Below are 27,905 nucleotides of genomic sequence, written 5' to 3'. Positions count from 1 at the left end.
TTCTGTTAAAAGGTATTTTATAAAGAAAAATGAAGCATAATTATGTTGATTTTTATAATGGTAAAAATTGGTGTTTATATAAAAAATCAAAATCTAAGTAGCTTTTCATATAGTTGTGATATATTTTCTTTGGCTTTCTCAATTTCAAGGTATTAATAGCTGTTAACATTTTCAAAATACTGCCATATATATAGCCTCAAAGTAGATGATCTAATAAATGAGAGCAGGAAACAGACTCATTTACTCTGAAATGGTTTGTATTTTTCTTTGGTATTTGCTACAGTAAAAAGAAACCTGGAAAACCTATACATATAAAAGCCTAAGTGACCGAATGACTGGTTGACCGGTTGCTATGATACGCACTGACCGCCAGGGGGCAGGTGCTCAACACAGTAGCTGCCCCTTGGTGGTGAGTGTGCTCCCACAGCCAACCTCCTGTGGCCCCTCCCCCTGGCCGGTTCCCCCATCGGCCAGGCTGAGGGACCCCACCTGTGCATGAATTTGTACACCGGTCCTCTAGTAGAAATATAAATACTTGGGAAGGAAACTTTACCATAAAGGAAGATGAAAAGAGTAATAATAAATTAATTTTTTTAATGAATTTAAGAGGTCTGAATTTAGAAAGGGAAACCCCTTTCTCAGTTACTTTGTGAGGACATATTTGGAAGAGCATCCATTATTCAGAAACAAACTCATTTTAAAATGCAATTATGGAATATATAAGTAAAATGAGTAAGTTTTGAGAGGGACAATGTGGGAAGATACCAATATATATACATTTTGTCTTAAGAGTTATTGCCTCTTGGTGGTCATTGTGCTCCCACAGCAAACCTAAGCAATAACTCTAAGACATTGTGACAATTTGAAAAGTAAATTCTAGAGTTGAGAAACCATCGGTGGAAATATGTAGGGCTTACTGTTAAAAGAGGATGAGGCTAAAAGAAACAAGATAAAATATTAAACTTAAGAATTTAGGCATTACCTCAGGGAAAAGCCTTGACAGTGAAAGGGAACTACTTAATCTCTAATAGCTAGTCTGGACCACACACTTGACTGCACTTTGGGAATCATCCTGCACAAATCAGGAAATAAACTTGTCTTTTCTATTTCTCTCCGAAGTTTTTCAGGACATTAACTCACTCCCCTTTAAGCTTTAAGCTGATTCATACTATAATACCAAAAATAAGGTGATGGATTTTTTTAGGTTTCTTGAGTATTTTTGTATGAAGAATCATGTGTGGTCTTTCTATACCCATACCATTCACTTAAATAATTCATAATGGGAATGGTTTAATTTAAAGGAAGACTTAACAGGAAGAAGATTAAAGGAAGCTTTTAGTCAGCCTACGGCTAGATTTATTGATTTGGTGATCAGTCCTGTGTTCTTTCCTGAATTTCAGCTGATAGCAAATTGTGGTCAAAGAATGGCTTTCAGTTAAAATTTTGACTTCTTATTATAAGTAATAATACAAAATGTCTTAGAAATTAGAAATCCTTTAAGAAGTAGGACAAATGTGGCAATTAGGACTCATACCATTATATAAATTCCATTTTTTAAGTCTTTAAAAATATTTTTATTGATTTTAGAGTGGAAGGGAGAGAGAGAAACATCAATGTGAGAGAATCATTGATCAGTTGCCTCCTGCACACCCCACACAGGATCAAGCCCACAATCTGGGCATGTGCCCCTACTAGGAATCAAACAGTGACCTCCTGGTTTATAGGTGTACACTCAACTGCTGAGCCACGCCGGCCGGGCTCCATTTCTTTTTATAAGAAGAACAAACCATTATCATTTATTCAAGAGCCAAAGCCATTAAGATAAATCAAGTTAACAGCTTCCTGTCTCTGAAGTTTGGATCATTTTATAGATCCACATAATAGAGAGCTTCCTTCCTATGAAACCAAAACCTTGAGACCTAACTCATGAATAATATGCTTAGTTTTCATTTAAAATATTTTGTCATTTTAAGCTATAATTAGTCAAGTCAGCTATGTATTGATTTTGGTAGACCAAATTTCATAGGAAAGTACTTATAAGATTCCTGGAGACAACACAAAGAAAACAGTGCTGAAATTTAAAATAGCCTGTGTGTTAGGTAATTTAGTGCCCAAATGAATAAAAGATTTTAAGTCAAACAAATTGTTTCTACTTTGGAAAAAAAACACAAAACTGTAATTTTGGTTTTAATATAACCAGTTTTACAATCATTTTTATTTCTAAAGAATTAACAGAAAGCACAAAGGGTTTACTTTTTTAAATATATTTTTTATTGACTTCAGAGAGGAAGGGAGAGGGAGAGATAGAAACATCAATGATGAGGGGATCATTGATCGGCCACCTCCTACTGGGGACGCAGCCCGCAACCTGGACATATGTCCTTGATTGGAATTGAACCAGGGACCCTTCAGTTCTCAGGCTGATGCTCTATCCACTGAGCCAAACCAGCTAGAACAAAGGGTTTACTTTTTTAATGGCCTACTAGAAATGAGCAACACTACAAGAATCTGTCTATACTCTTCTAACAAATTAAGATATTGGGCACAAAATGGAGGTAACTTTTTTTTTTAATATATTTTATTGATTTTTTACAGAGAGGAAAGAGAGGGATAGAGAGTTAGAAACATCGATGAGAGAGAAACATCAATCAGCTGCCTCTTGCACACCCCCTACTGGGGATGTGCCCGCAACCAAGGTACATGCCCTTGACCGGAATCGAACCTGGGACCCTTGAGTCCGAAGGCCGATGCTCTATCCACTGAGCCAAACCGGTTTCGGCTGGAGGTAACTTTTTTGATATGCATTGGTTTCTAATGGATAAAACCCAATGGAAAGGGATTTGGTGCACATTAATATTATTTCAAATAAAGCCAGAATTTGTTTTGTTTTGTTGTTGTTGTTTTTTATTTTCAATAGGTTACTCAATCTTCAATCTTTCTTTGTCTTTATTTCCTGGCATATAAAATGTAGATAATACTTGTCACTTGACTTCTGAATTGTTCAGTTAAGGGGTGACCCTTGGAGCATACTTGAAAATAATGTCTGTATAGCTGTTAAGTGCTAATGTGTTAGTAGGTTTTCAAAGTATCCCCTTAGTGGACCCCGCAGATTCACATTCACTTTTAGTCTGTAATAGATTTTCTTGGCTTGATATGACAATAGAGATAGTACATTTTGAATTGATGGTGTAGATTCTGCAATTAGATGAAGACTTGCAATTAATAAGGTTTATGTAAAATTGATGTTTGCCTAAGTTATTTTAAAAGTTAATTACATTTGCAGGAAGTTAAGATACAGGCATACCTTATTTTATTGTACTTCACTTTATTACATTTTGCAGATTTGGGGGTCTTTTAATTGAAGATTTGTGACAGCCTTGTGTCAAGCGAGTCTATTGGCACCTTTTTTCTAGCAGTATTTGCTTATTTCGTGTCTCTGTGTCACATGTTAGTAATTCAATATTTCAAACTTTCATTATTGTATTTGTTATGATCTGTGATCAGTGATCTTTGTCAAATCTCAGCTGATGGTTAGCATTTTTAGCAATAGAGTATTTTTAAATTAAGGTATATACTTTTTAGACCTAATGCTATTGTACACTTAATACAATATAGTGTAAACATAACTTTTATATGACTGGGAACCCCTTTGTTTCATTTTGATATTCATTTTATTGCAGTAGTCTGGAATTGAATCTGCAATATCTCCAAGGTATGCCTGTAATTATTTTGCAGTGGTTATAATAAAATCTGAGCTTTCAGACTTGAGAGAGTGTAAAACTCAAGGAAGGTTACTTACAGTATGCTAACTTTGCTAGAATTGGACAAATTCTGTATAAACCAAGTATTAACTTGATATATATTTGAATATACAGAATTTAAGTAGTAACTTCACAAAGCTACTAGTGCCCTTGTCAATCAGGCTTGTATGATTCACCCCTTATCCAAAAAGGAGACTGTTGCCATTATTATTTCAAATCCTGAAGTTGATTTCTTCTTGGATGTGATTTCAAATAAATTGATCTGAATAAATTTTTGTTTCTTCTTAATTAAAACTTCACATATAAAATCCAAAGGCTTTGTATTTTGCTTTTAAAACAGTGTATGTCCTTACATCATACATTAAACTAAGAATCTGAAAAAGAAATTTAAAAATCTATATTCTTACACATTTTCTAATTTATAATACATTCCTTTCAGTTTGTAGTGTTGTCAGTTGGGTCTTCCAAAATCAGATGTCATGATGTGATTAAATGTGTAAGAGATTTATTGGGGTGGAGCGATAACTATGAAGGATAAAACTGAAGGGAGGAGATGAAATCTTCATACCATATTGTAGATCTGTCATCTGTGAAAGAAATGGAAGGATTGGATTGAGTGAGCAGAGTTAGTGCAATTCTAAAATAACTAGATGGCGATTAGTTTCCAAGCAAAGGTTGTCTGTAGGAGCCTACCATGCATTAAAATTTTTTTTTAAAGATAACACTTTTCACGGACTTTATATTATTGCCTCCGTCTTCCTTAGGCTCCACAAGACTGCTGTTCCACTCCTCCTATGAGGGCAGGTTAGGTCGTTCACACTAATGGTATCATTCTTCATAGACCACTGCCCTTATCCAAAAATCTGCCTTCCCAGGCTTAGGTATTTGAAGTTCCTCTATAGTTCATTTATTGGTATGAGAATTATGTGTGCATTGCCACAAATCTGGAGATAAGTCTTCATTTAAGAAGTTTATAGTAGCCCTGGCCAGGTAGTTCTACTGATTGGAGCATCCTTCAGATATGCCAAGGTTATAGGTTGGATCCCTGGTCAGGGCACATATAAAAATCAACCAATGAATGCATAAATAAGTGTGCCAACAAATTGATGTTTCTCTAAAATCAATAAAAAAGTTTATAGTAAAATGTCCATCCATTGACCCACTTAACAGTTTACACAAGGACGCAAAACGTTATACGAATGTAGCACACTTTTACATGTAAAGTATATGTACATAGTTTGCACAACATGTAATTGTGGCATCATGACTAGCAGATTCCCGTATTGTTCCTTTAGCTCTCCGGTTTGGCCAGATTAAGGCTCGTGCCCCCCGGCGGGGCCGCACAGCGCGCTTCCGGTGCTGTAAAAACCGCCCAGCGTGGGGAATCGAGAACCTGCCCGAGAGCCATTCCAGGAACAATGTAGCCATTTCCGCCAGGCCGCCCAGACGTCACCAGCCACGGCCGTTTCCTCCGAGTGCTCGGAACTCCGGAAACCTGAGGAACTTTCCAGCCCTTCACGGGAGAGAAGAGCCGCTCGCCCGGGAGCGAGCGCGGGAGAGCAGCCGGGCCGCAGTGCCGCCGAGGGCCTGCGGGGGGCGCGCGCGGGCCCGCCCGAGGGGAGGGAGGAGCGCCCGCAGGGGCGGTGCGCGCGGCGCCGGTGCTTCCTGTTCCGGCGCCAGGAGGAGCCGCGCGCTGTTGGTGCTGCCGCTGCCGCCGGTGCTGGTGCTTCCGCCGCTGGTGCCGTGGTCGCCGCTGCCGTCAGTCAGGCTGCGCCTGGTTCCTCAGCTCTCGGTTTCCTCGGGCCCATCGCTGCTCCTAGACCTTGCTGCGGGCTCGGATCTGCCGGGTGAGGCTGCTTCGGCGCTAACAGGGGTCGGGGAGGGGGCGAGGGAACGCGCCCGAGCGGGAGGCGGGCGCGGTGACGGAGGTGGCTGGAGTCGCTCTTCCGGGGCCAAGCGTATTTTTCCAGTCATCTTCCTCGGGGCCCCGGAGGAGGCGTCCGAGACGGGAGGTCGCGCCCGACGGGTGTCTCCGCGCTTGACGTCAGGCCTGGCCTGTTGGGGGGGGGGGGGGGCGGGGCGGGAGCGGGCCGGCCCTTCCCCCACGCCTCGCCGGGCGGCGCGACCCGCTCCGCGGCCGGTTCGCTCCGGTTATCCGGTCTCCCTTTGTTCCTGTGGCCCTACGGGGCCGCCGGCCGCGCGCCCCCGGCCCCCACTCCCCCATTCACTTCATTTCTCATAAAAGGGAAGACCTCGGCCTGCGTAGATTCTTGGAGGAATCTTTGATCCCTTGTTGAAGATTCTCCGCCGCGTGACAACGTTCCGGCCTTCCTCACCGGCGGAGTTGCTAGCAAATACATTATATGAAATACCCGTTAGAAACCATAGAGTTGCATAATTGTTTTATATTTAGGAGCGCTTATTATGCATGGTAGCTTACAAAGAGCTGACCATTTTCCTTTTTGAAAACCAGGAGGAGTGCTTTTCATACATAAGAACTCTAATGTCGAAGCATCAGACCATACTCACCAGACCGGGGGGAACATTTTTTTCATGGCATTACTCCTAAAGAAATACTCGTACACCTGGTGATTTTAAAGGCCTCTTTTGAAAACGAACCCTTAGTAGAGGCGAAGGTGTCTTCAAAAATCTTTCCCACGTTCTTTGTTCAGTGGTGGTCGTTGCGCAGGAGAAACGGTTTTTTCTTGCTGCTGGCGTCTCTGCCGCTCCTGTCCCAAAGGAGTTTGTCTCAGAAGCTTGAGTTGAGCTGCGAACGTTGGCGTGTTCTTTTCCTCCCTCCTGGAGGAACAGAGACCCAGCTCTTAATCGAAACCCTGAGGCCCCAGTGTGTTTTGAAGTTCAGAAATATTTTAATTCTACCTGTAGATTTTAGAAACACGGTAAAGTGCACAGACATAACACCCCCCAGTGGTGTTGAGGCAGCATCCCCTAATGCAACATTAATATTTGTGCAGCCATAGGTATGACTTCATGGAAACTATAAATAGCCTCCGGTCAGGTTTTACCACCAAATAAGTTTTATGCCAAACTTGAGAGGCATCTCTCTCCATTTCAGAGGGGTCTGAGTTGAGAACTGTATATAAAGGTTTATGGATCGATCGTAGTGATTGTAAAAGATAACACTTGTTGAGTTTTTGCTGTATGCCAGCCAGTGCCCAAGAGATTTGTTTGCAGATCTGTAAGGTGGACACTCTTCCTGTCTACTTTTCCTTCTGAGATTTGGAGAGTTCATCCTGTTCAGAGCCAGCCAATGAAGAGCTGTTTCCAGTGGTCGGCAAACTCATTAGCCAACAGAGCCAAATATCAACAGCACAATGATTGAAATTTCTTTTGAGAGCCAATTTTTTTTTTTAAATAATCACTTAACGTTTTTCTTTTTAATATATTTTATTGATTTTTTACAGAGAGGAAGGGAGGAGGGATAGAGAGTTAGAAACATCAGTGAGGGAGAAACATCCATCAGCTGCCTCCTGCACACTCCCCACTGGGGATGTGCCCGCAGCCAAGGTACATGCCCTTGACCGGAATCGAACCTGGGACCCTTCAGTCCGCAGGCCGATGCTCTATCCACTGAGCCAAACCGGTTAGGGCAAGAGAGCCAAATTTTTTAAACTTAAACTTCTTCTAACGCCACTTCTTCAGAATAGACTCGCCCTGGCCATGGTATTTTGTGGAAGAGCCACACTCAAGGGGCCAAAGAGCCACATGTGGCTCGCGAGCTGCGGTTTGCCGATCACGGATCTAGTTAGTCATACTTTTAGCATTTGCTCTTTTAACCATATGCTATATGCTCGTATACAAAGGAAGACAAAAGAATATATCTGTTGCCACCCAGTATTTTTCTAGCACTATTATAGGCACTTGATTTATGAGTCCCATTTAGTCTCTCGCATTACTAGCCAGTTCTTTACAGTTGAAAAAACCGGTTCATTCATTCAAGTAAGCTGACACTGACTGAGACAGTCAAACCTTGGTCTAAAGGCCCTCTGCTAAGACTTTCATATCCCTCCCCTTTCTGTATTCCAACCCATCAGACCTGCTAACACTACCCACAGATCCTTTTTTACATCCCTCTCGGCCTTTGCACAAACTGCTCTCCTTTCCCTAAGGCCTATCCCACCACCCCCTATTCATTGTCCTTTCAGACTGCAGAGGCACTGCTTGCCAGGGTTCCTCCCCAGGTCCTCCCTTCCTTAATTCCATTACGAGCTCTTTGAAGTACTCTCTTAGTGCCCTGTGCTTACCCCAAGTAATGTTCAAGCACCAGACTGGGAACTCCTGAAGCATTTATTTCATACAATACTGCTCATTTCCCCAAAGCCCAAAGCAGTGCCTAGCACTTATGTTCCAAGAAGTAGCTGAGTAAATGTAGACAATATGGCTGACAGGAGGTTGTAGGGGAAATGATTTTTTTAAATTATGTTTTAAAGAAGTTTAAAATGATCAGAAACTTCCAAATTCCCAATTTCTTGAGTTGCCCAAATGTAGGATAGCTAAAAAAGCTAATACTAAAAACTGTCATATATATTTTAAGTCAAGATTTATATATTTAATATAACATATTACTATCATCCCCCCCAACTAAACAAATCATACCAAAAGTCCCGATTTCTCTTGATAGGAAGAACATTTTAATAAACATCTTACATGTTCTTGATTATTAAATGTTCCTTATAATTATCTGTGAAGCCGTGGAAATTATAACTTTTGCAGATGAAAACATGGACTCGGATTAAGCTTGCCTTTATCAAAAGATTCAATTAAAAGGATTGATGTCCAGTCCTGGTGGGTGTGGCTTGGTTAGTTGGAGCATCCTTCCATGCAGCAGAGGGTGGTGGGTTCAGTTCCCCATCAGGGCACATGCCTAGGTTGCAGGTTCGATCTAGTCTGTTTGCCTGCTGGAGGTAACAGATTAATGTCTCTCTCTCTCTCTCTCTCTCTCTCTCTCTCTCTCTCTCTCTCTCTCTCTCTCTCTCTCTCCCCCCTTCCCACCTTTTCTCCCTCCCCCTCTTTCCCCTTCCTTCCTCTCTAAAATCAATTTCAAAAAAAAACGGATAAGCAACTTCTTATAAATAAATTCCAGGATTGATGTCCAGTTTTTATAATTGAGTAGTCCCAAACTGTTTTTCTCCACAATTTGGTGGCCTTTTGAAATATTTCTTGTCTGGTAGTCAATAGCAATTTATGGAGTTCAACTTCCTTAAACCTTCCTGTGATTGAATTACCTTTTTTACCCTAAAGGCCAGAGAAATTACAAAAATGTTTTACTTTTCTAGTGTATGTTAAAAGACATTTCGTACTCTGTTTTAAAATCACTATTCTCGCTGCTCATAAATTAGAATGATTATTTTTCAGTTGATGTAGAGATCTTGCCATAATGGTAGTGAGAGTTTTGGAAGAAATAGCTTTAGATTATTCCAAGAAGAAGAAAAACTGAAAATCTTTCTTGATTATAAACCTTTTTTTTTTCCTTTTTGCCATTTTAAGGTCGCATTGGCCTCATCTTAATTAGCATAATCCAGATGTTTTGGAATAGTTGTTCAGAAAATTTTAATTTTTTGAACTTTCTGCAACATTTCTCATATTGAGAAACTGACCTCCTGCTTGATTTTTTTTTTTTATCTTTTTATGATGAAAGTATTCCCCAGAATGTAAATTGGAATGTTTCCAATTAACATGAACACTGTTCATTATAAGTATGGAGAGCAGGTCACTTTTTCCTGTGCAGTGACGTAGAACAGAAAGTGACCTACTTCTAATTCCTTTGGTCAGGACTTCATTATTTTAATATGATTCTAGAGCTTCCTCTGTCTTCCAGGATTTGATTTTGATTTAAAATTTTGAATTGTGAGTCTATTTATGGGATAACATATTTTGATATAATTCTATGACTAGTTAACTTTATATTATGTATATATGTTTTTCAAAGTCTAAGAGGGAAAAGAATAATTCTAAAAATCTGAACAGCAAGACCATATGAAATTGAATTGGTTGCTTTGTTAGTTCTTTGCTCCAAAATTAATGTGAACTTTGATACAGAACCATTTTCTGTTTCAGCAGGACTTACCTGTTTGAAAAGCATGTTAGTCTTATGTGGACTTTAAACTTGTCTTTCACTGATAAAAGTTTCTTCAGGTGTTAGTCCTAAGAATTTACTATTGTGCAAGTGACTTTTAGTATAAAACAAACTGTAACTTAGGAATGAGTGGATAATTATATTTGCTGTACATTCAAGGTGTGTTTTTTCATTCCTGAACAAAAAGCAAGTTTATCACAGTTGTGAATTAGTAGGCCTCGTGTTCTGTTTCTTCATCATTCCTTATGATAATCAAATCATACTTAATAAAACTCTTAAGAATTCAAGGATGGCTCAGTGTTAAACAAAATATATATGTGTGTGTGTGTGTGTGTGTGTGTGTGTACATATATAAATAACTGTTGATTGGGTCACAGGGAAACAATAAGATCAACTTATTAGATGCCAAAAGATCTTTTAAATTTCAAACAAAATTAATTAATTAATTAATTTAGTTAATCTCAAACTAAAAATGAGAATTAACTTAAACATTAGAAGCAGTCCCAGGAGATTTGGGGACTAAAGTTATGTGCTTACTCTCACTATTTAACATTTTTTTGTTGTTTTAAGTCCTAGTTTATGCAAAAGAGAAAAGAGCTATAAATATGGAAAAGAGAAGGTAAAATTATTTTTTGCAAATACCATAATTCTCTATCTGGAAATCCAGGTAATTAACTGAGAAACTTTGAAGAATAAAATAATTCAGTAATTCGCTGCTTACAAAAGTAATACACTAAAATTTTAAAAAGCCTTTCCCATATATGAACAACCAATTAGAAAATACAGTGAAATAAAAGAGCCAATTTTATAAACACAAGAAAAAGTTTACCAGTTAGGTATTTATCTCATAAGAAATGTGTAGGAGACATTTTTTAAAACAACTGAGTGGTGATAAATGACAGTTATGGAAACTAGGAAAACATACCTTGTTCTTGAATGAGAAGATTTGATATTTTAAATATATCAGTGTCCCCTGAAGTAATCTGTAAATTTAATGCAGTTCCAACCAGAACATCCAACATACTTTTCAGAATTTTTTTTTTTACAAAATGACCAGGGAAAGGTAAATATTAAAATATTCAGGAAAATTTGGAAAAAGGAACAGTAATAGTAGGGCAACTGACATTAAAATGTATTAAAAATTAAAGCTTCCATAATTAAGATAGAATTTTATGGTGCAGATAAGTAGAAAAGAATAGAGTCCACAATACCTGTGGGAAATGATGGTGGCCTGTTGGTAAAGAGGCATGGTTCTGGAATCAGACTGTACCTGGGTTTGAACCCCTTCTCTTACTGGTCACTAGCTCTGTGACCTTAAATACGTTAACTTGCTAAGCTTCCTTTTCTTCAGCTGTAAACGGGGTGGTAATAAGAATTTGCATTTGTGGGGCTCTGAGGCTGTTAAATGAGATTATGCACTTAGCATGGTGCCTGTTCCATGGATGTTCAATAAATATTGGTTTAGGGTTTTTTTTTATTGATTGCTTTTAGAGAGAGAGAAGGGGGGGGCATCGATTTGTTGTTCCACTTATTTATGCATTCATTGGTTGATTCTTATATGTGCCCTGACAAGGGATTGAACCCACAACCTTGGAATACCAGGATGATGTTCTAACCAACTGAGCTACCTGACCAGGGCTAATTAGTTGTTAATAACAGTAGAATGTGTTAAGGTTGTCAAGTACGTTGAGAAAAGATAGATTATTCCATAATTGTTGGGAAGAACAAAAAGCGTTTAAACAAGTTAAATTATAAAAATACAGTAAGAAAGCATAGGTGATATTTTGCGGGAGTAGTTGGGGGAGAGAAACAACAATGTGAGAGAGATACCTCAGTTCATTGCCTCCCATACACACCTGACCAGGGATGGAACCTGCAACTTAGGTATGTGCCTGACTGAGGACTGAACCCAATACCTTCCAGTGCACAAGACAATGCTCCAACCAACTGAGCCACACCTGCCAGGGCTGGTGACATTTTTTTAAACTTGGAGTAGGCAAGGCCTTTATAAGACAGAAGCTACATGTAGTTGGAAAATTCATAAGTTTGACTACACGAAATTAAAAATATTTGTAGTGCCTAAATATACCATTTAAAGGATCTACAGATAAAGGAACTCGGGATAAATTCTTTTTGTCTCATGTATGACAGACAGAGCTAGCTAATTTCCTTACTATCTTACAAAGCTTTTTTTTTTTTTTTTAAGAAAGATGTATACTACTAAGTAGTAAAATTAACAAAGGCAAAAGACTGCATACTGTCTTATTCTATATACTAGAGGCCTGGTGCACAAAATTCGTGCACGGGGGTGGGGGTGTCCCTCAGCCCAGCCTCTGCACCCTCCCCAATCTGGGACCCCTCGAGGAATGTCCGACTGTTTAGGCCCAATCCCAGTGGGCCCGTTCCTCCCCTGCCGGCCTGATTGCCCCTAACTGCCCTCCCCTGCATGCCTGGTCACCCCCAATTGCCCTTCCCTGCTGGCCCAGTCACCCCTAACTGCCCTCCCTTGCCAGCTTGGTCGCCTCTAACTGCCCTCCCCTGCTACTCTGGTTGCCCCCAACTGCCCTCCCCTGCCAGTCTGGTCACCCCAACTGCCCTCCCCTGCAGGCCTAGTCACCCCCAGTTGCCCTCCCCTGCCGGTTTGGTCACCCCTAACTGTCCACCCCTACAGGCCTGGTCGCCCCCAACTGTTCTCCCCTACAGGCCTGGTCTCCCCTAACTGCCCTCCCCTGCAGGCCTGGTTGCCCCCAACTGCCCTCCTCTGCTGGCCTGGTCACCCCTAACTGCCCTCCCCTGCCAGCCATCTTGTGGCGGCCATCTTGTGTCCACATGGGGTGGCCATCTGTGACCACATGGTGGCGGCCATCTTGTGTGTTGGAGTGACGATCAGTTTGCATATTACCTCTTTATTAGATAGGATATGAAGTCTAAGAACAAGCAAAAACTAAGAAAGTGATTGCTGGGTAGAAGGGGAGTTGATTGGAAAGGAGCATGAGTAAACCTTCTCAAGTAAGGGAAATGTTCTGTATCTTGGACACTGTTGACCTAACACTTAAAAGATTCTTGCATTTTATTAAATATTCATTTACTTCAAATTAAAGAAATTGATAAAAGTGGTCCAAGGACATGAGCAGATTTACAGAAAAAGAAGTATAAATGAAGTATTAAATTTAAAAGATGCTCTACTTTCTACTTAAAGAAATCTAAGTTAAAGTAATATGCCAATTTCAGTCTACCATAATTGAAAACAATTTTTATAAATTTAATAATATCCAGTGGAGAAGAGGAGTTAGAAGGGAAAGGTAGGCAATGTAAATAGGCAAGGGACTTTAAAATTGGCATAGACTTTTGAGATGGAATTTAGATAACTACCTGTTGACTGGAAATTTTACTTCAAGTACTTTTTCCTGGTGATCAATCTCACTCACGAGTGAGCAAAAATATATATATTTGGACATGTTCACTCTGTCTCAAACACAAAGCAAGCAAACCTAAACTGTCACCAACATGAGTGTGTCAGCTAAATTATGGATCACTTTCATATGATGTGCAGGCAGTAAAAAGGGATAAAGTTGATAGAGCTGTATGAATTGTTACGGAAATGTTTCCTATATAAAGTAAAACCCCTTACATGAATGACTAGGATTCCATTTAAGTAAAAATAATGTATACATAGAAAGTTCCTTAAAGAATATATAAGAAATAGTAAGCACTGGTTTTGAAATATTCCTTCTTCCTTTCTTTTTCTTCCTCTCTTTTTGTTTTTAGGAAAATGTCTGATGAATTTTCGGTAAGTTGATGCACTTATTCTTTACAAGTTTTTAGCTCTTAAGAAAACAACATAGTCCTAATAGTGGGCCATAATTCTTTGCATTTAAAAGAGATGCTTTCTGTGATTCTTGGGTTTTGGTGGGTCAGGGGTGATGGTGGTATGTGATTTTGATAGGTTATTTGCCTTAATTTACTTATATATAACGTTTGAAAATATATTTTGGAGTATTTCTATATGAATCCTTAAGTAAAGAATTTCTAAGTATTCTGTTCTCTTTTAACCTCATATTAATAATAGCCAGTGTTCATTAAAAATTAAATGCCAGGCACTGTGTTAACTGCATTACACAAATTATCTCATTTAAGCCTCAAGTTAACCCTAAAACTATTTTTTGAGGAAGCTAACTTTCAGAGAAAGTATGTAACTTGTTTGAGGTAAAGTGGGATTCAAATCTATAATGTGTTAATTAGTTGTATTTAGAAAACGAGCTTCTTTGAGAATTTTGCACTGCAAAGTTGATATTCAGGATAACCCCTCAAGTTTTGTATTAAATGAATTGTTTTTAAACTGAACAGCTTTGCTTTTGAAGATGTTATAGAGGCTTATAATCATGTTTGGCGTGACTTATTCCTAAATAAGATCGGTAAGACATGCCTTTTTTGTATTGCAGTTGGCAGATGCGCTACCTGACCACTCCCCTGCCAAAACTTCTGCTGTGAGCAATACAAAACCTAGCCAACCTCCTCAAAGCTGGCCAGGTTCCAACCCTTGGAATAACCCAAGCGCTCCACCTTCTGTGCCATCTGGACTCCCACCGAGTGCAGCACCGTCCACTGTGCCTTTCGGATCAGCACCAACAGGAATGTATCCCTCTGTGCCTCCCACTGGACCACCTCCGGGACCTCCAGGACCCTTTCCTCCTTCTGGACCATCATGCCCCCCTCCTGGTGGTCCTTATCCAGCCCCAACTGTGCCAGGTCCTGGCCCCACAGGGCCATATCCTACACCAAATATGCCCTTTCCAGAGCTTCCGCGACCATATGGTGCTCCCACCGATCCAGCTGGTCCTTTAGGTCCATGGGGATCCATGTCTTCTGGACCTTGGGCACCAGGAATGGGAGGGCAGTATCCTACCCCTAATATGCCATATCCAGGGCCATATCCCACACCACCTCCTCCCCAAGCACCCGGGGCAGCACCACCTGTTCCATGGGGCACTGTTCCACCAGGAGCCTGGGGACCACCAGCACCATATCCTGCCCCTGGAGGATCATATCCCACACCAGGACTCTATCCCACACCCAATAATCCTTTTCAAGTGCCTTCAGGACCTTCTGGTGCTCCACCAATGCCTGGTGGCCCCCATGTGAGTGTTTAATTTGTTATTTAACGTGCACTAATAGTCACATAAGCACAACTAAAAGATTACTTGTCTCCAGTTTGTGATGGAGGATTAGAAAGTTTTTTAAACTTCCTTTAAAAAAGTGGGTAGGTATGTGTAGAGTAAATTTCAAATGTCAGGTAAAGCATTTAAAAAGATAAAAACACAATTATGGCATTCCCAGTATTAAAATGAAAAGAAAAATTTTTCAAAGGTCCTCAAAGGCATTGTAATGTAGTAAGTAATGTCCTTAACAGCATTTTTGAGGTAAAGTGAGAGATGCATTACATTAGACTTTTAAAAAATATCTCTCAATAATATAGTATCACACGAAACCACAGTTCAATAATGGCAATCTCAGGCTGGCTGGCTTGATACAGAGGTAGATCTTTCTTTTCCGGTTGTAGTTGACATTCAATACTATATTTATTTTAGCTGTACTCACCTTTAATAGTGTTGTAATTGTTAACAAAAGCTTCGAAATAAGTCCAGCTTCTTTTTTTAGATGATGAATCAGTGGTATACACTTTTATTACATATATTTTTTTACTGAGGTGTTTTTTTTTTAAGAGAGAGAAACATCAGTGTATTGTTCCACTTATTTATACATTCATTGATTGATTCCTGTATGTGCCCTGAACCAGGATCAAACCCACAACCTTGGTACATTGGGATGATGCTCTAACCAACTGAGCTACCTGGCCAGAGCTCATTATATTTATTTCTGTATAACATTTATGCACAAACTATTCTGTTAGAAGCAGACCGAAGAAATAGTTGGTTACTAGAGGTATATTTTTAGATCATCCAGGGCAGTGAATATGTAACATTGCTGGTCTTCGGTGCAACTTTCCGTAGTGTTTTTTAGCCAAAGTTTTGTTAGATTCTTAGCAGCATTTAGCTCAAGGTCCTACCACTATTCTAAATTGTCAGTTATGTGTAATGCTTGATACTTTACTGTCAGCCAAGCTGGAGTATTGTTGACATCTTAGTTGAGGAGCCTGTCTTGGGCATATGACCAAATAGAGAAGCAGCCCACTTCTCCCATGAAGTAAGCTAAGTGAGGATTCAAACACAATCAGGATGCTCCCTGAGAGGGGGAAAATCTATTTTAACAAAAAAATCAAATCTCCAACTAGATTAACTAAACATCTACCTCAACTGTAAAGGAAGAAAATCTTAGTTAAGTACCTCCAAAGCTTCCTTTCGTTATTTTAACTTTTTGCTATATATTCGCTTTAAAAATTATTTTTGTAAATTGTATGCCAAAATAAGTTGGATAGTTTGCTGTTTGGATTTATTAAGCAATAAGTTTAAGCCATAGCCAGGAGTTAAACTCCATTTACAAAATCTAGAGGTTTACTTTTTTTTTTTTTTTCTATTGCAGTCTTACCATTAAGTTAATGGATGAAGAGATGACGCTTTGCTTTTTGAAGTACATATATATGCACATGAATGCATATATAAAAATTGCTGGTTTCACTATTAGAGGGCATTCATGAAAGAACAACTCTTGCGCCTCTCAGAAGATATCTGCCTCTTGTACTTGGATGTATAATATATCAGATGGATACAATCAGATAAAAATGTAAATCATTCAAATGTGATTTTTATTCAGTTTTTATGGAAAGTGAAAATAAGTATATTGAATAGCTCTTTGATATAATTTGTTTAAAACAAATTTTGGATTTGTTTAAATTATGAAACTACAAATTTAAAAATCTAAGATGATGTGTGGATTATTGTTAGAACCTGCAACCTCATTGGCAAATTATTTCAAGTATTTTTCTATAATCACTTTTTCCTTAAATGAACACACTTTGAAAAATGTTGTCATAATTTAAAAAATTATGCCTCTCAACATCTTGAGCTGCTCTATCCATAGAATAAACAAACATAGTCCTCTTGAGGTTATCCTTTGAATATACATTTTAAAACTGGCAGTAATTATTATCAGATGTTGAGTTTATTAGGAAGTGTTAACTTTTATCCTTGAAATTTTAGTAAAAGCTTTCGTTTTGAATTTCACCTGATTTGTTTTACTTTTAACCAAATGGGTCAGACAGCTCTTAAATCTGCCATTTGTGGAAACTTCTTTTTAATGAAGGCCAGCATGTATGTAAATTATACTCTTAAAGCATTGGTGATCTCTGTATTGCTTTAGAATAGATTTGAGGTGTCCATATTGCTTTGAGAAGAGCTCAAGGAAGGAAATAATTCTCTCCTTTGTCTTGAACCTCACAATAGAGGCAACCTTAGGAGTTGCTTCATAAGGACAAGTAATTTGTATTCCCACAAATCACTCTTCCACCCACTCCCTACCTTATAGCCCCTTCTTCCTCAGTTTTTTAGGAGCACATCCTTTGATTCCTCCCTGATACGGAAAACTGGCACACTCTAGGGACTATCATAAACACATGTAGCAGTTATGTTTAAAGAACTTAGTCACACAGGCATGACTGTTCTCTTTGTACAAGTTGATCAAAATACGATCTGTCAGAGTCTGGTTAAGCTATGTCATTGTCTCTTGCATAGTTTCCTGGATCTGTTTGTAAAGTGCTTACAGCTAACAGTTCAGTTCTGTATTTGTTGACAGGTAAATAGGTAGAATTAAGTGCCATCCTTATAAATTATCCTTTTATTCCAACAGTGAAAATAATAAAGTGTAGATCTCTGCAATTGAGTTTAAAGAAGTGTGATTGTATTACTTAAATAAGTGTTGTTTGTAACCACCAAAATAGTCTGAGTAGTTTCTTGGCACCTTATCTTTAAATCAGATTCTTAATTTTGGGATAGAACTGACCGTGTTATTCATGAAGTAACATTTTGAAACTTTTAATATATCCATTGGGTTACTAAAATGTATTGTTAATTTCTTCATTTGTATAAGACAGATTTATGCTAGAACTCTTGTTTTTGCTTAGAAATATTTAGTAGTTTGTTTTTCTTTTAGTTAAAATGTGGAGAATGCCAAATGCTGCCAATTTAATGATTTGATAGCTACCTCCTTTTACGAAAGCAAGATGGTCACCTTTGGGAGGAAAATTTCAGTGTTTAAACCTCCCTTTAAAGTGGAAGATAGATTCAAGCTTACAGAATTGAAACTAATTTGTTTAGATATTTTCAGACTCGTGAATGTTGTTAGACAGTTCTTACATAGTGGCACAAATGGTCTTTTTATCTTTCACCTCACTGCAAGGCCAAGTGGCAGCTATTTACAACACTTCGGGACTCTGTTGTCAGGGTAGCCTCCAATTCACAAGGCAGGTAGCCTTAGAGTGTCCTGTCTTAAATTATCCAGTCAGTTTCTTGTCAGCTAACTGGAGGCATAAAATGAGGAAAAGTAAGGTGGCAGCAAATATATCACTCCTTATGCTTATTTTGGTTGTCCTGTACTAGGATTAAGTTGACAACTCTGACTTAAGATGGGATAGTTAATGTAATACTAGAAAGGATGATGTCTGACTAAAAGAAGAAGAGGTAGCAAGTTTGGGAGTCTGTAATTGAGGAGCCCGTTTATTATTGGTGAAAATCTTTTGTTAAAGGATTTGAAAAGACCATGAACACAAGATTTGGAATTACTATTCCCAATAAGTTTATTAACTTTGCTAGTGACCCACACTGCACCCTAGACAATACTGTATTTTAACCTTTGCTTTCCAAGACTTTTCAACGGAATTTAAAAAAAATTTTTTTTAATGGAAATCAAAGGGAACAGAATTTGCTTCTATATTTGCAATTCTTTAGAGAATCATTTCTCAAATAGAGGGAGAGGTTCTCAATTCTCAAAGGTACTCTGGGCAAAAAGTATTTTTAGGTTCAAGGTGGAGTTAAGAAAATCAGACATTTCAGTGGGGGAAGCATCTAAGGAAGATTTCTTTTTACAAAGGAATAATTTGCTTTCAAAAATAAGTCATGCTAGGCTAAGACGAGTTTATGGAAGACTACTTCTTAGTCTGAAGGGAATGTGAAGTATGGAATATACTGGCATTTGGACTTGAAGAGCAAGAATTTTAAAATAAATTTGATGGAGATAGCTGAGATGTGTTTAAGAATAGTGTTTCTGGAGTTCGAATGTTAGACTTTGAAATGTTGAACCTAAAAAATGACAATGAAAAATTAAACTTTGGACCTTATAGTCACACATTCAGTTTTCAAGAATCAAGGCGCCTTAAAGAAGTTTAATATCTTGGCTTGGCTTTGCTGGACTCGGCCTGACACCTTTTCATGCTTGAGGATGGCTGCTTGCAGCTCTGACTCCTCAGCCCTGTTTTGTTTAAAGCTATATATTGATTATGCAGGAACAGACAAAACTTTTTTTTTTTTAACCAAACAATCTATATTTGCAGGCTCTTTCTTGCCGCAGGGGTGAGAAGTGCGTGGCTTGCTGAGCCAAGACAGGGTCTGCCTTGTTCACAAAGGTTTCCCAATCACAGTTTGGCTGCTCAGTCATCTCGGAGAGCTCAAGCCAGCCTGGCCCTTGGCCCTTGCTGTTTAATCTCCTTGAGCTCTCCCATGGTCCCTCTCCTCCATCTCCCTGATCTGAGTCATGGCCTCAGTAAAGCTGAACATCTGGGAAGACCGTTCCTCCTCTTCAGAAAAATGGCCCGCGATCAGGGACCCATGAGAGCTGGCTTCTGTCTTTTCTGTTTCCATTTGAGTTGGCTGCTCCCCACTGGGCCCACTCTGGGGGCTCAGCTCCGTGATGCTGTCTGCATATCTTAGTGTATTCAAAGTATATTCGCAGGAGCTTGTGCCTCGTGAGATCACCGCAGTCCATGGCTCTTGGCTGGAAAAAGCAACAAGACATTTTTAATTACCCAAGGGCTTCCTCCCTTCTTTGTCCATTTTACTGTTTATTGTTTTGAGTAGATAACAGTAATAGAACAGAGAAGAAAAGGGGTGCATTTTTGGCTTTGGTCTGTCATACCACTACAATGGAATATTAGAATATTTTCTGGGAAAGAAGTCAGTTGTGCCCATATTTTACCTCATAAATAATTAGTGCTACCTATTGTACTCAGATGTACAGCTTTTGAAGTTTTGTGTAGGTGAACATAGTTCTCAAAGTTTCAATAAAACACTGTGCCTAGTTTGCCTATCAATCAGTTGCCTACACTTGTAAATGATTAGTGCCATGTCTTCCTTCCTCACCCTGAATAATCTAGTGCTGGCTTTATTTAAGTGCCACAGCTATAAATCCTGGGAATTAAACCTGAGCACAGACCTTCCAGTGTTAATGTTTTTGAAAAGCAGAAGGCTAAATTCAGATGAATCATGCTGACGCACTTCGCTATACATAGAAAGTGGTGAGTGGCTTTCAGGGAAGACTATAATCCTAATAGAGCAATATTTAGTATGAAGACACTTTATTTTCAGAATTCTACCCAGTAAAACAAAAATTGCCAATAAAATGATCAGTATTAAAGAAATGCAATCTTCTGGCTTTAGACTATTTCTGAGAACTGCATTCATCCAACAGACACTTAAATGTCTGTGATCCAGGTGCTTTGCCAGATGCAGAGATACAGAGATGAAAGCGAATGCCTGTCCTTGAGGGTCCCAGTCTAGGGGTGGCATTACAGAATTCATTAGTATGCCCGTTAGTTAACCTACATCAACATATTTTGGTATTCCTGCTGGTGGAAATTATAGACCAGCCTTAGGGCATTTTAAAGAGCAAAGTATACTATACTTTTTTTTTTCTTTTTGAAGAAGTTAATGTTTTCCAAGATGATGGTTTTTGTCAGTATAACTTTTCAAGCATGCAAAGTAATGGGATGTTTTTCCTCCTCACTTTCCCCTGGATGAAGGCACTTTCACTGCCTGCCATTGATTAGCAGATACTGATTTGTTGCCATTAAGTAAACTTGGTTTCTTCGTGCTCTCTAAAGGTTTTCTGTATTTTTTTCTTGATATTGTTATTTTTTTCATTGACTTATAATGACAAATTTAATGTATGTAATTGTCTATGCATTTTAAGTTAAACTGCCTAGAATGTGATTTGAGACATATACATTTGTATTATGAACTGTAAGCAATGTGTTTGAGACATTAGGTTTTATCACCTGCTGCTGTATTTGTAAACAAAGACAAATGTTGCTTTAAGAAGTAATTATAATTAGGACTAGACAATGGATGTGATACTTGATATTTTTAAAGATAAACTTTTTTGCTTTTGTGTATTATACCTGAAAACCTTTAAAAAATGTATTTTCATGGCTTCACAGTTTTTCCATGTATTTTATTCTTAGGCCCAATTCTGGGCTTCCCCGAACAAGTCCAGAGCCTAATTAACTGCAAATTTGTTGACATAAAGAAAGACAAAGGGGCCTGACACCCCTGTGTGTGTGACCTGTATTCACTGAGGCATTTATGTAGGCTCTCTGGGAACAACCCTCCCTCCACAAACCCTCTTTAGCAACTTGTGCCACTGTGAGGATTTCCTCTTCTCCCTTCAAGGCCGAGCTGTTCTTTGTAACCAAGTTATCTGTATACAAAGTTAGGGGACCTTCCCTATCTGCCCCGGCTGCCACCACCCCCACTTTCTTTTAAGAAAGACAGTTTTGCTCTTTCCCTAACTGCTATGCCATTAGTGACGATCACATTGTTAAATTTGGTATAGTTTGCCATTTCCTTTCCACAGAGGGGGCGTGGGGTTACTAGCCATTCTTTAACCCCAGTGTGAAGGGGCTGTGAATGAATGAATAATTTGTAGTATGTTCTACTTTGGAAAGGGAGTTCTGCTTTTTGCCTTATAATTGGACAAAATGCAACTATAAATTTTTAAATTGCATTTGATGTCTTCCTTCATATCCCCTAGAAGCTGTGAGATAGAAGATGAAGCTGTGAGATACAAGACAACTTGGGAAAGGCAGTTTTTCCCCCATTGTGAAATGACATTGCTTTAACAAGCATTCTTTCCTGGGTACCTGACCCAACTAGGTTTGGTATGGTTTTTTTAAATCCTCACCCAAGGACATGCTTATTGGTTTAGAGAGAGCGGGAGGGAGAGAGAAAGAGAAACATCAATGTAATGGGATGTGAGATAGAACATTGGTTGCCTTCCGTAAGTGCCCCGCAACCTAGGTATGTGCCCTGACCAGGAATCGAACCCACTACCTTTCAGTATAAAGAACAACTCTCCAACCAACTGAGCCACAGCAGCCAGGGCCCAAGCAGCTTCTTTCGTTACCACCATACTAAAACTTAGCATCCTTTTGCAACAAATCTGTAAAGCAATATAGAATCCTAGCTATTAGCATGCTTGCTTATTTTCAATAAGACGATACTATAGAATTTCAATACCAGAAGAGAATTTGGGCCATCTCCTAGAGTTTGTGTCTGTTGCATTTGAACATTATTCCTATTTGGGCAGGTTTTTATGCTGTTGCATTAAACTATTTTTATACTGTGTTTTGTGGTGCCCTGGGGCTCCAGCTGAGAAGGGGACCAAGCAGGTAAAGCTTACTTCCTCTCTGCTCCCTGCTTTCACTAGGGCAATCCCATTCTTCCACTTTATTTTTTATTGATTTTAGAGAAACATTGATTTGTTGTTTCACTTATTTATGCATTTATTGGTTAACTCTCGTATGTGCTCAGACCAAGGATCAAACCCAACACCTTGGCATATCAGCACAACCCAGCTGAGCTACCTAGCCAGGTCTGTTCTTCCACTTCATCTATTTTACCTACTGTATTAGTCAGCTTGGGCTGCCATAACAAAATATCAGACTGGGTGGCTTAAACAAGATCAATTTCTCATAGTTCTGGAGGCTGGGAAGTGGGAGAGCCTTCTGTTGAAGCTCTCTGATGTCTCAAAAGGGCACTAATCCCATCATAAGGGCTCCACCCGGGTCACCTGTTCTGATTACCTCCCCAAAGGTCCCATCTCCCAGTACCATCACATTGTGGGTTAGTTCTTCAACATGAATTTGGTAGGGTACACATTTGCTCTATAGCACTTAAAGATAAGTTGTTTGGGGAGACAAAAGTTGGCTGCTTTTAAATTTTAAAAATAGATAACAATGTCTCCTAGTTGAGATTTGCTAAAATCTTAATCACAGATTCACAAATATAATAGAATCTCAGGACATCTAGAATTCTAAGCCATGCTTAAAATGTTAAGACATGAGGAAATTTAACATTTTAAGTTTTTGCTATGGTCATGTTTTATGTTAGACATTTTTAAATGGTTATTTAGACTAGCATTCCTTAAAGCTTACTTAGATTTAAAAGATATTCTTTTCTCTAAAATAAAAAAGGAAACCTTTAAAGAGGTTAAGTAAATTCCCATGGTCATACTACATAAATGATGACACCAGCTCTTTAGTCATAAATATTTGGGATTTTTCCACTATATTACATTTTGTTCAAGCTTCCAATACCCTTTTTATGCAATTTCTTGATTATCAGTCTAGATCCTTGCCTTCTCTCATCCACCAGACATCCTGACTTGTACTTGTCCTCTTAAGACACCACTGAGGAGGTTCCAAAGCTTTGGGAAACTTTGCTAAGACAACACTCAACCAGTTAAACGCTTAGATAGAGAGGCCAAGTTAAATTGAGCGGCAGGTAGTGTCCTTATTCTTACAGCTTCATGTCCTGGCAGCTAATAATGAGAGCTCTTAGGTAATTAAGTCTAGTTGACACTACTAAACCCAGAACAGTCTTGGTTAAGCCTCCCAACAAACCTCTAAGACAAGGACAGTTCTTATCCCCAATTTACAGATGATGGAACTGAGGCTAAGCTATAGGTAACCACATAGGTCATATGTTCTGGAACAGAATCTTGTGTGCAACTTGATATCAAAGTTTTTGCTGTAAACCACTACACTGCAGAATGCTGCTTTCCTAAGAACGGTTCTCTGTATTCTATGTTCCTGCCATGGCTGCCTTAGTGCCGTAGTTCTGTTTCCAAAATTACACCTGGAAGGTCATGTCCATCTAACGTTTATTGAACATTTTGTAGTAGACGTTCTCACACATTTTGTCACTGAATGAGTTTTATTGGATATTCACTTTAAAAAGCTAGTGCTTATGCTCGAGATGTACGTCCTTCCAGTTTAGTGGTTTGGCACAGTTCTTAAACTAAGGGCTTAGTTATATTTTCTTAAGCAAAAGCAAATAATGTCCAAGGGGTAGCAGTTAAGAGTAGATTTAAGATATGGATGTGAGAATTGTAAAAGCTACTGAATGACCAGGCCACTAGTTCGTTCCAGTCCTGCCAATTATTGAAGACCTTGGGTGTCCAGCTGCCCTGCAGGGGGAAGACTCGGGCAAGGCTGTCCGAGTGGCTGAGACAGAGAGGTCTCTGTTAGCAGTGGATGAGCAGCCAAGATGTACAGAAACCGTATAGAGGGTGGGGGAGTCCAAGGGAGTTTCTGCCAAGTGTGGCCTGACAGTTCTTTTTTAAACTTGCCAATACAGGACATGCTAAGTTAAAACATCTCCACTGTTGCTTAGTTACCGTAACACAAAAATCCCAAGTACTCTGCTTAATACCTGGGTCCCTTGAATGCCCAAAGAAATCCTTACCAAAAAAAGACCAAAGTACGTGACTAACGATCAGGACTTGTACTTGAGCTTTTTATAGAAGTGGTATGAAAAGGAATATAGTAATGTGAACTAGGAAGAACCTCTTTACAAACTTCATGAGATGTTTTTTTCCATTGATTTTAGAGAGAGAGGAAGGGAGAGTGAGAGACATCGATCTGTTGTTCCACTTGTTTATGCATTCCCTGGTTGCTTCTTGTAGGTGCTCTGACTGGGGATGGAACCCACAACCTTGGCGTATGATGCTCTAACCAACTGAGCTACCCAGCCAAGGCCTTCACGAGATATCTTATTTGAAAGGTGGTAACCACTCTCCACCTGGGGGGAATCTGTATTAGAAATCCCATCATGTTCTAGATGGCAAGCTGCATGATTCAGTGAGCAGCACAATTGCTGGGGGTTGGAGAGGCAGAGTTGTGAGCTCTGAGCACAGCTCTACAATGATTTGGTACAACTGACTAGCTTCCCGTGCTCATGTATTGTCTGTAACACAAATAATATTGCTCAAAGTACCACAGGAAAATGGAACATTCTTCCTTCCCTAGACAAAGGGGTCTATTTAGTGTATTAGCATAACTAAAAGAATACACATTGAATAGTATCTATAAGAATGTTCCTTTTTTTTTCAGTTTGTCAAGTTTGAGAGCTAAAAGTTACACAACGTGATAATACATGAACACTTATTGAACACCAACCTTGCACTGTAAGTGGTCAGATATTCCAGTTTGCCTGGAACGATTCGGTTTATGTTGTTCAGGCGTAGTTATTAATAGCACACGCAATGCATTCTCAAAAGTGTCCTGGTTTGAAGGATAAATTATATGGTTGTTCTAACTAGAATAAAAAATACGAGTGAAGATTTTCTGTGTTTATTTCCTGAGATAAGAAACTTGTCCTGAAAATCATGTCTTAGTCTCGAAGTTGATCTTTGGTTCCCATACTAGTATATTATTTGGTATTACTTATACTGCATCCACGTCACTTCATTGCAGCTGCATGGCCTTCAGCAAATCCCAAAGCCAGAAGGGAGCACATTTCAGTCAGACAGGAAGCCAGGCTTTTTGTGGGGATAGAGAAGCTCTTTAGAGAAGGAGAGAGGGGAATAAGGTTTCCTACTTTTCTGGGCATCTCGCCAACAGTTTCTGCCTCATGACTTGTGTCTCTTCTCCCCCAATTCGGAAAGCAATTTCCCTTAAAAGTTCCAATTTTTTCCCTAACTTAATGCTCTCATAAACTGAGTAGCACTGAAATTATTTCCAGTGGTTTTTTTGTTGTTGAGGGAGAGGAGGGGGGTTCTTTCAACTGCTGCATACAAACATTACCACATCTGTGGTAGAACTGCATTTTATTTCCTCCAGACCTGGGCTGACAGGACTTTCTAAATCACAGTAACGGTGGTGGGGAGGAGACAGTGAAATTATTTCATAGGTGCATTAGTGGCAGGAGTAAGTGACAGAAATGTGTTAAACCGCTTCAGAAATATCTATTGGTTAAAGTACTAGCTCTCAATAGTTTGGTGTTTGGGGCACTTTAAAATTGATTTCAGAGGGAGAGAGAGATAGAAATATCAATGATGAGAGAGAATCGTTGATCAGCTGCCTGCACACCCCACACTGGGGATCAAGCCTGCAACCCGGGCATGTGCCCTGACCGGGAATCGAACTGTGACCTCCTGGTCTACACTCAACCACTGAGCCACGCCGGCTGGGTTGGGGCACGTTTTTTAATACTAGGACCTGTAGCTCTCCTCTAAGGATTAAAGGCTGCATGAGTTAGCACACTAGTACTCACCAGGCTATTTAATAGGATGCCTACTACCACAGCCAAGTTCTTTTACATAGTTACACCAGTTTCTCGCACGTCGCAGGAAACACTTCTTCTTTGTTGCTGGCTTAAAGGGATACTCCCTCTTCCCTCCTGCAGCTCCTCACCATCTGTAGCACCCTGTCAGCTTAACATTCCGACAGCCGTTGCCATGCAAGTGCCTGCCCCCCAAATGGCAAAAATTCATTTTGCACGTTGACCACATTTTGTGACACAGCTGTTCTCGGTACACCGTTATGCTGCAGGGTTTGTGAAGTTAGAATCGGAAACAGCTCACTGAAAACATGAGTTTGAATAGACCGTGAAACCTCAAAATATCCTAAATTTGAATATGCATTTGCTGTTAGCACCTTTCATAACAAGGACTGAGGAATCACATCTGACTTATTTATCCGAAAATCATCACTCTCTATTCATACTCTCATATAATAAAAGCATATTGCATTACTCGAGGGGGACTGGAGGAGGGATGCAACGGGGGAGGGGGACCTAGAGGACTTGGTACAGTTTGATAATATTCTGTAGAGGGGGTGGTGGCTATACATGAGTATTCATGGTATTTATTTAACTCCAATAACATGTAATACTCTTGTATGTATAATTCCCATGTTTTTCTAAAAGCATATGGAATCTGAGCACCTAATATTGAAAGGAAACCCCAGTTTTCACCCAGGCTCTCCGAGAAAGGCCTAACTGTAGTGGTGACAGATCCTGAGGCATGTAACAGTAGTGCCTAGAGTCGGTGTGATTTCCTTCATGCTACAGCGAAGCTCTCGGTTGCTTTAGGAAACAGTTGTAAGCATACAGGGTCTGCGCAGTGGGCCACTGAGTCTAGTGTGGAGTCTGACAACCGCCCCAAGAGATTTTTTGTGAAAGAGCGTAATTGCAACATAAACCCAGCAAGCCACACCCAGCGCTAGACGTGCAGAGGCTATTGTAAAATCTTCCATTGTGTAAGGCTTTGTGCTGGGCCAGCACAAGGAGAATCACAGAATACTGAGCCCCGCAAACACAGGAGGAGACAAGAGGATGACATGTTCCTCGGTGATATCAGGAGGAAAATATATTGGAGTGCAGCTTAGGTGGGGTGCAGTGGTGAAGAGCACAGGTTCCGGAGCTGACCAGCTCTGTGTAAATACTGGCTCCACCACTCACCAGGTGCAGGGTGGGGCAAAAGTAGGTTTACAGTTGTGAGGACACAAAAAGGTTTATTCTTGTATTATGATTGATTGTTGTATTATTTTCCATACGAACAACTGAAACCCTACTTTTGCATGAACTTAACCTTTTCGTGCCTTCATTTCTTCTTCCGTAAAATGGAGATAACGATAATTCTCAGCTTCATAGGGTTTGGAGAATTAAATGAAGTAATCCATGTAAAGCACTTAATTGATTGATAAGCACTCAACAGATCAGAGCTGGTGGGACCTGGAAGTGACTTTTCTAGGTGTTGGGACTACAATGGTATTAGTCTAGCAGAGGAAAGAGAAAAGTGAGCAGGCCATTTAAAAAATA

The 27,905-nt window shown here is 39.5% G+C and overlaps 1 protein-coding gene across 1 annotated transcript; it reads left to right on the top strand.

Moving 5' to 3' along the window:
- Window positions 1-5,386: 5,386 nt before the first annotated feature.
- Window positions 5,387-21,238, top strand: MAPK1IP1L (mitogen-activated protein kinase 1 interacting protein 1 like). The gene is made up of 4 exons (XM_008139021.3): window positions 5,387-5,608; window positions 13,627-13,648; window positions 14,301-14,996; window positions 16,399-21,238. The coding sequence occupies exons 2-4, from the start codon at window positions 13,631-13,633 to the stop codon at window positions 16,408-16,410; spliced, it is 726 nt and encodes a 241-aa protein (XP_008137243.1). The 5' UTR covers window positions 5,387-5,608; window positions 13,627-13,630; the 3' UTR covers window positions 16,411-21,238.
- The last annotated feature ends 6,667 nt before the right edge of the window (window positions 21,239-27,905 follow it).

Source organism: Eptesicus fuscus, chromosome 5, assembly GCF_027574615.1.
Source record: "Eptesicus fuscus isolate TK198812 chromosome 5, DD_ASM_mEF_20220401, whole genome shotgun sequence".
Classification (NCBI taxonomy): Eukaryota; Metazoa; Chordata; class Mammalia; order Chiroptera; family Vespertilionidae; genus Eptesicus; species Eptesicus fuscus.
This window is presented reverse-complemented; position numbering and strand designations above follow the sequence as displayed.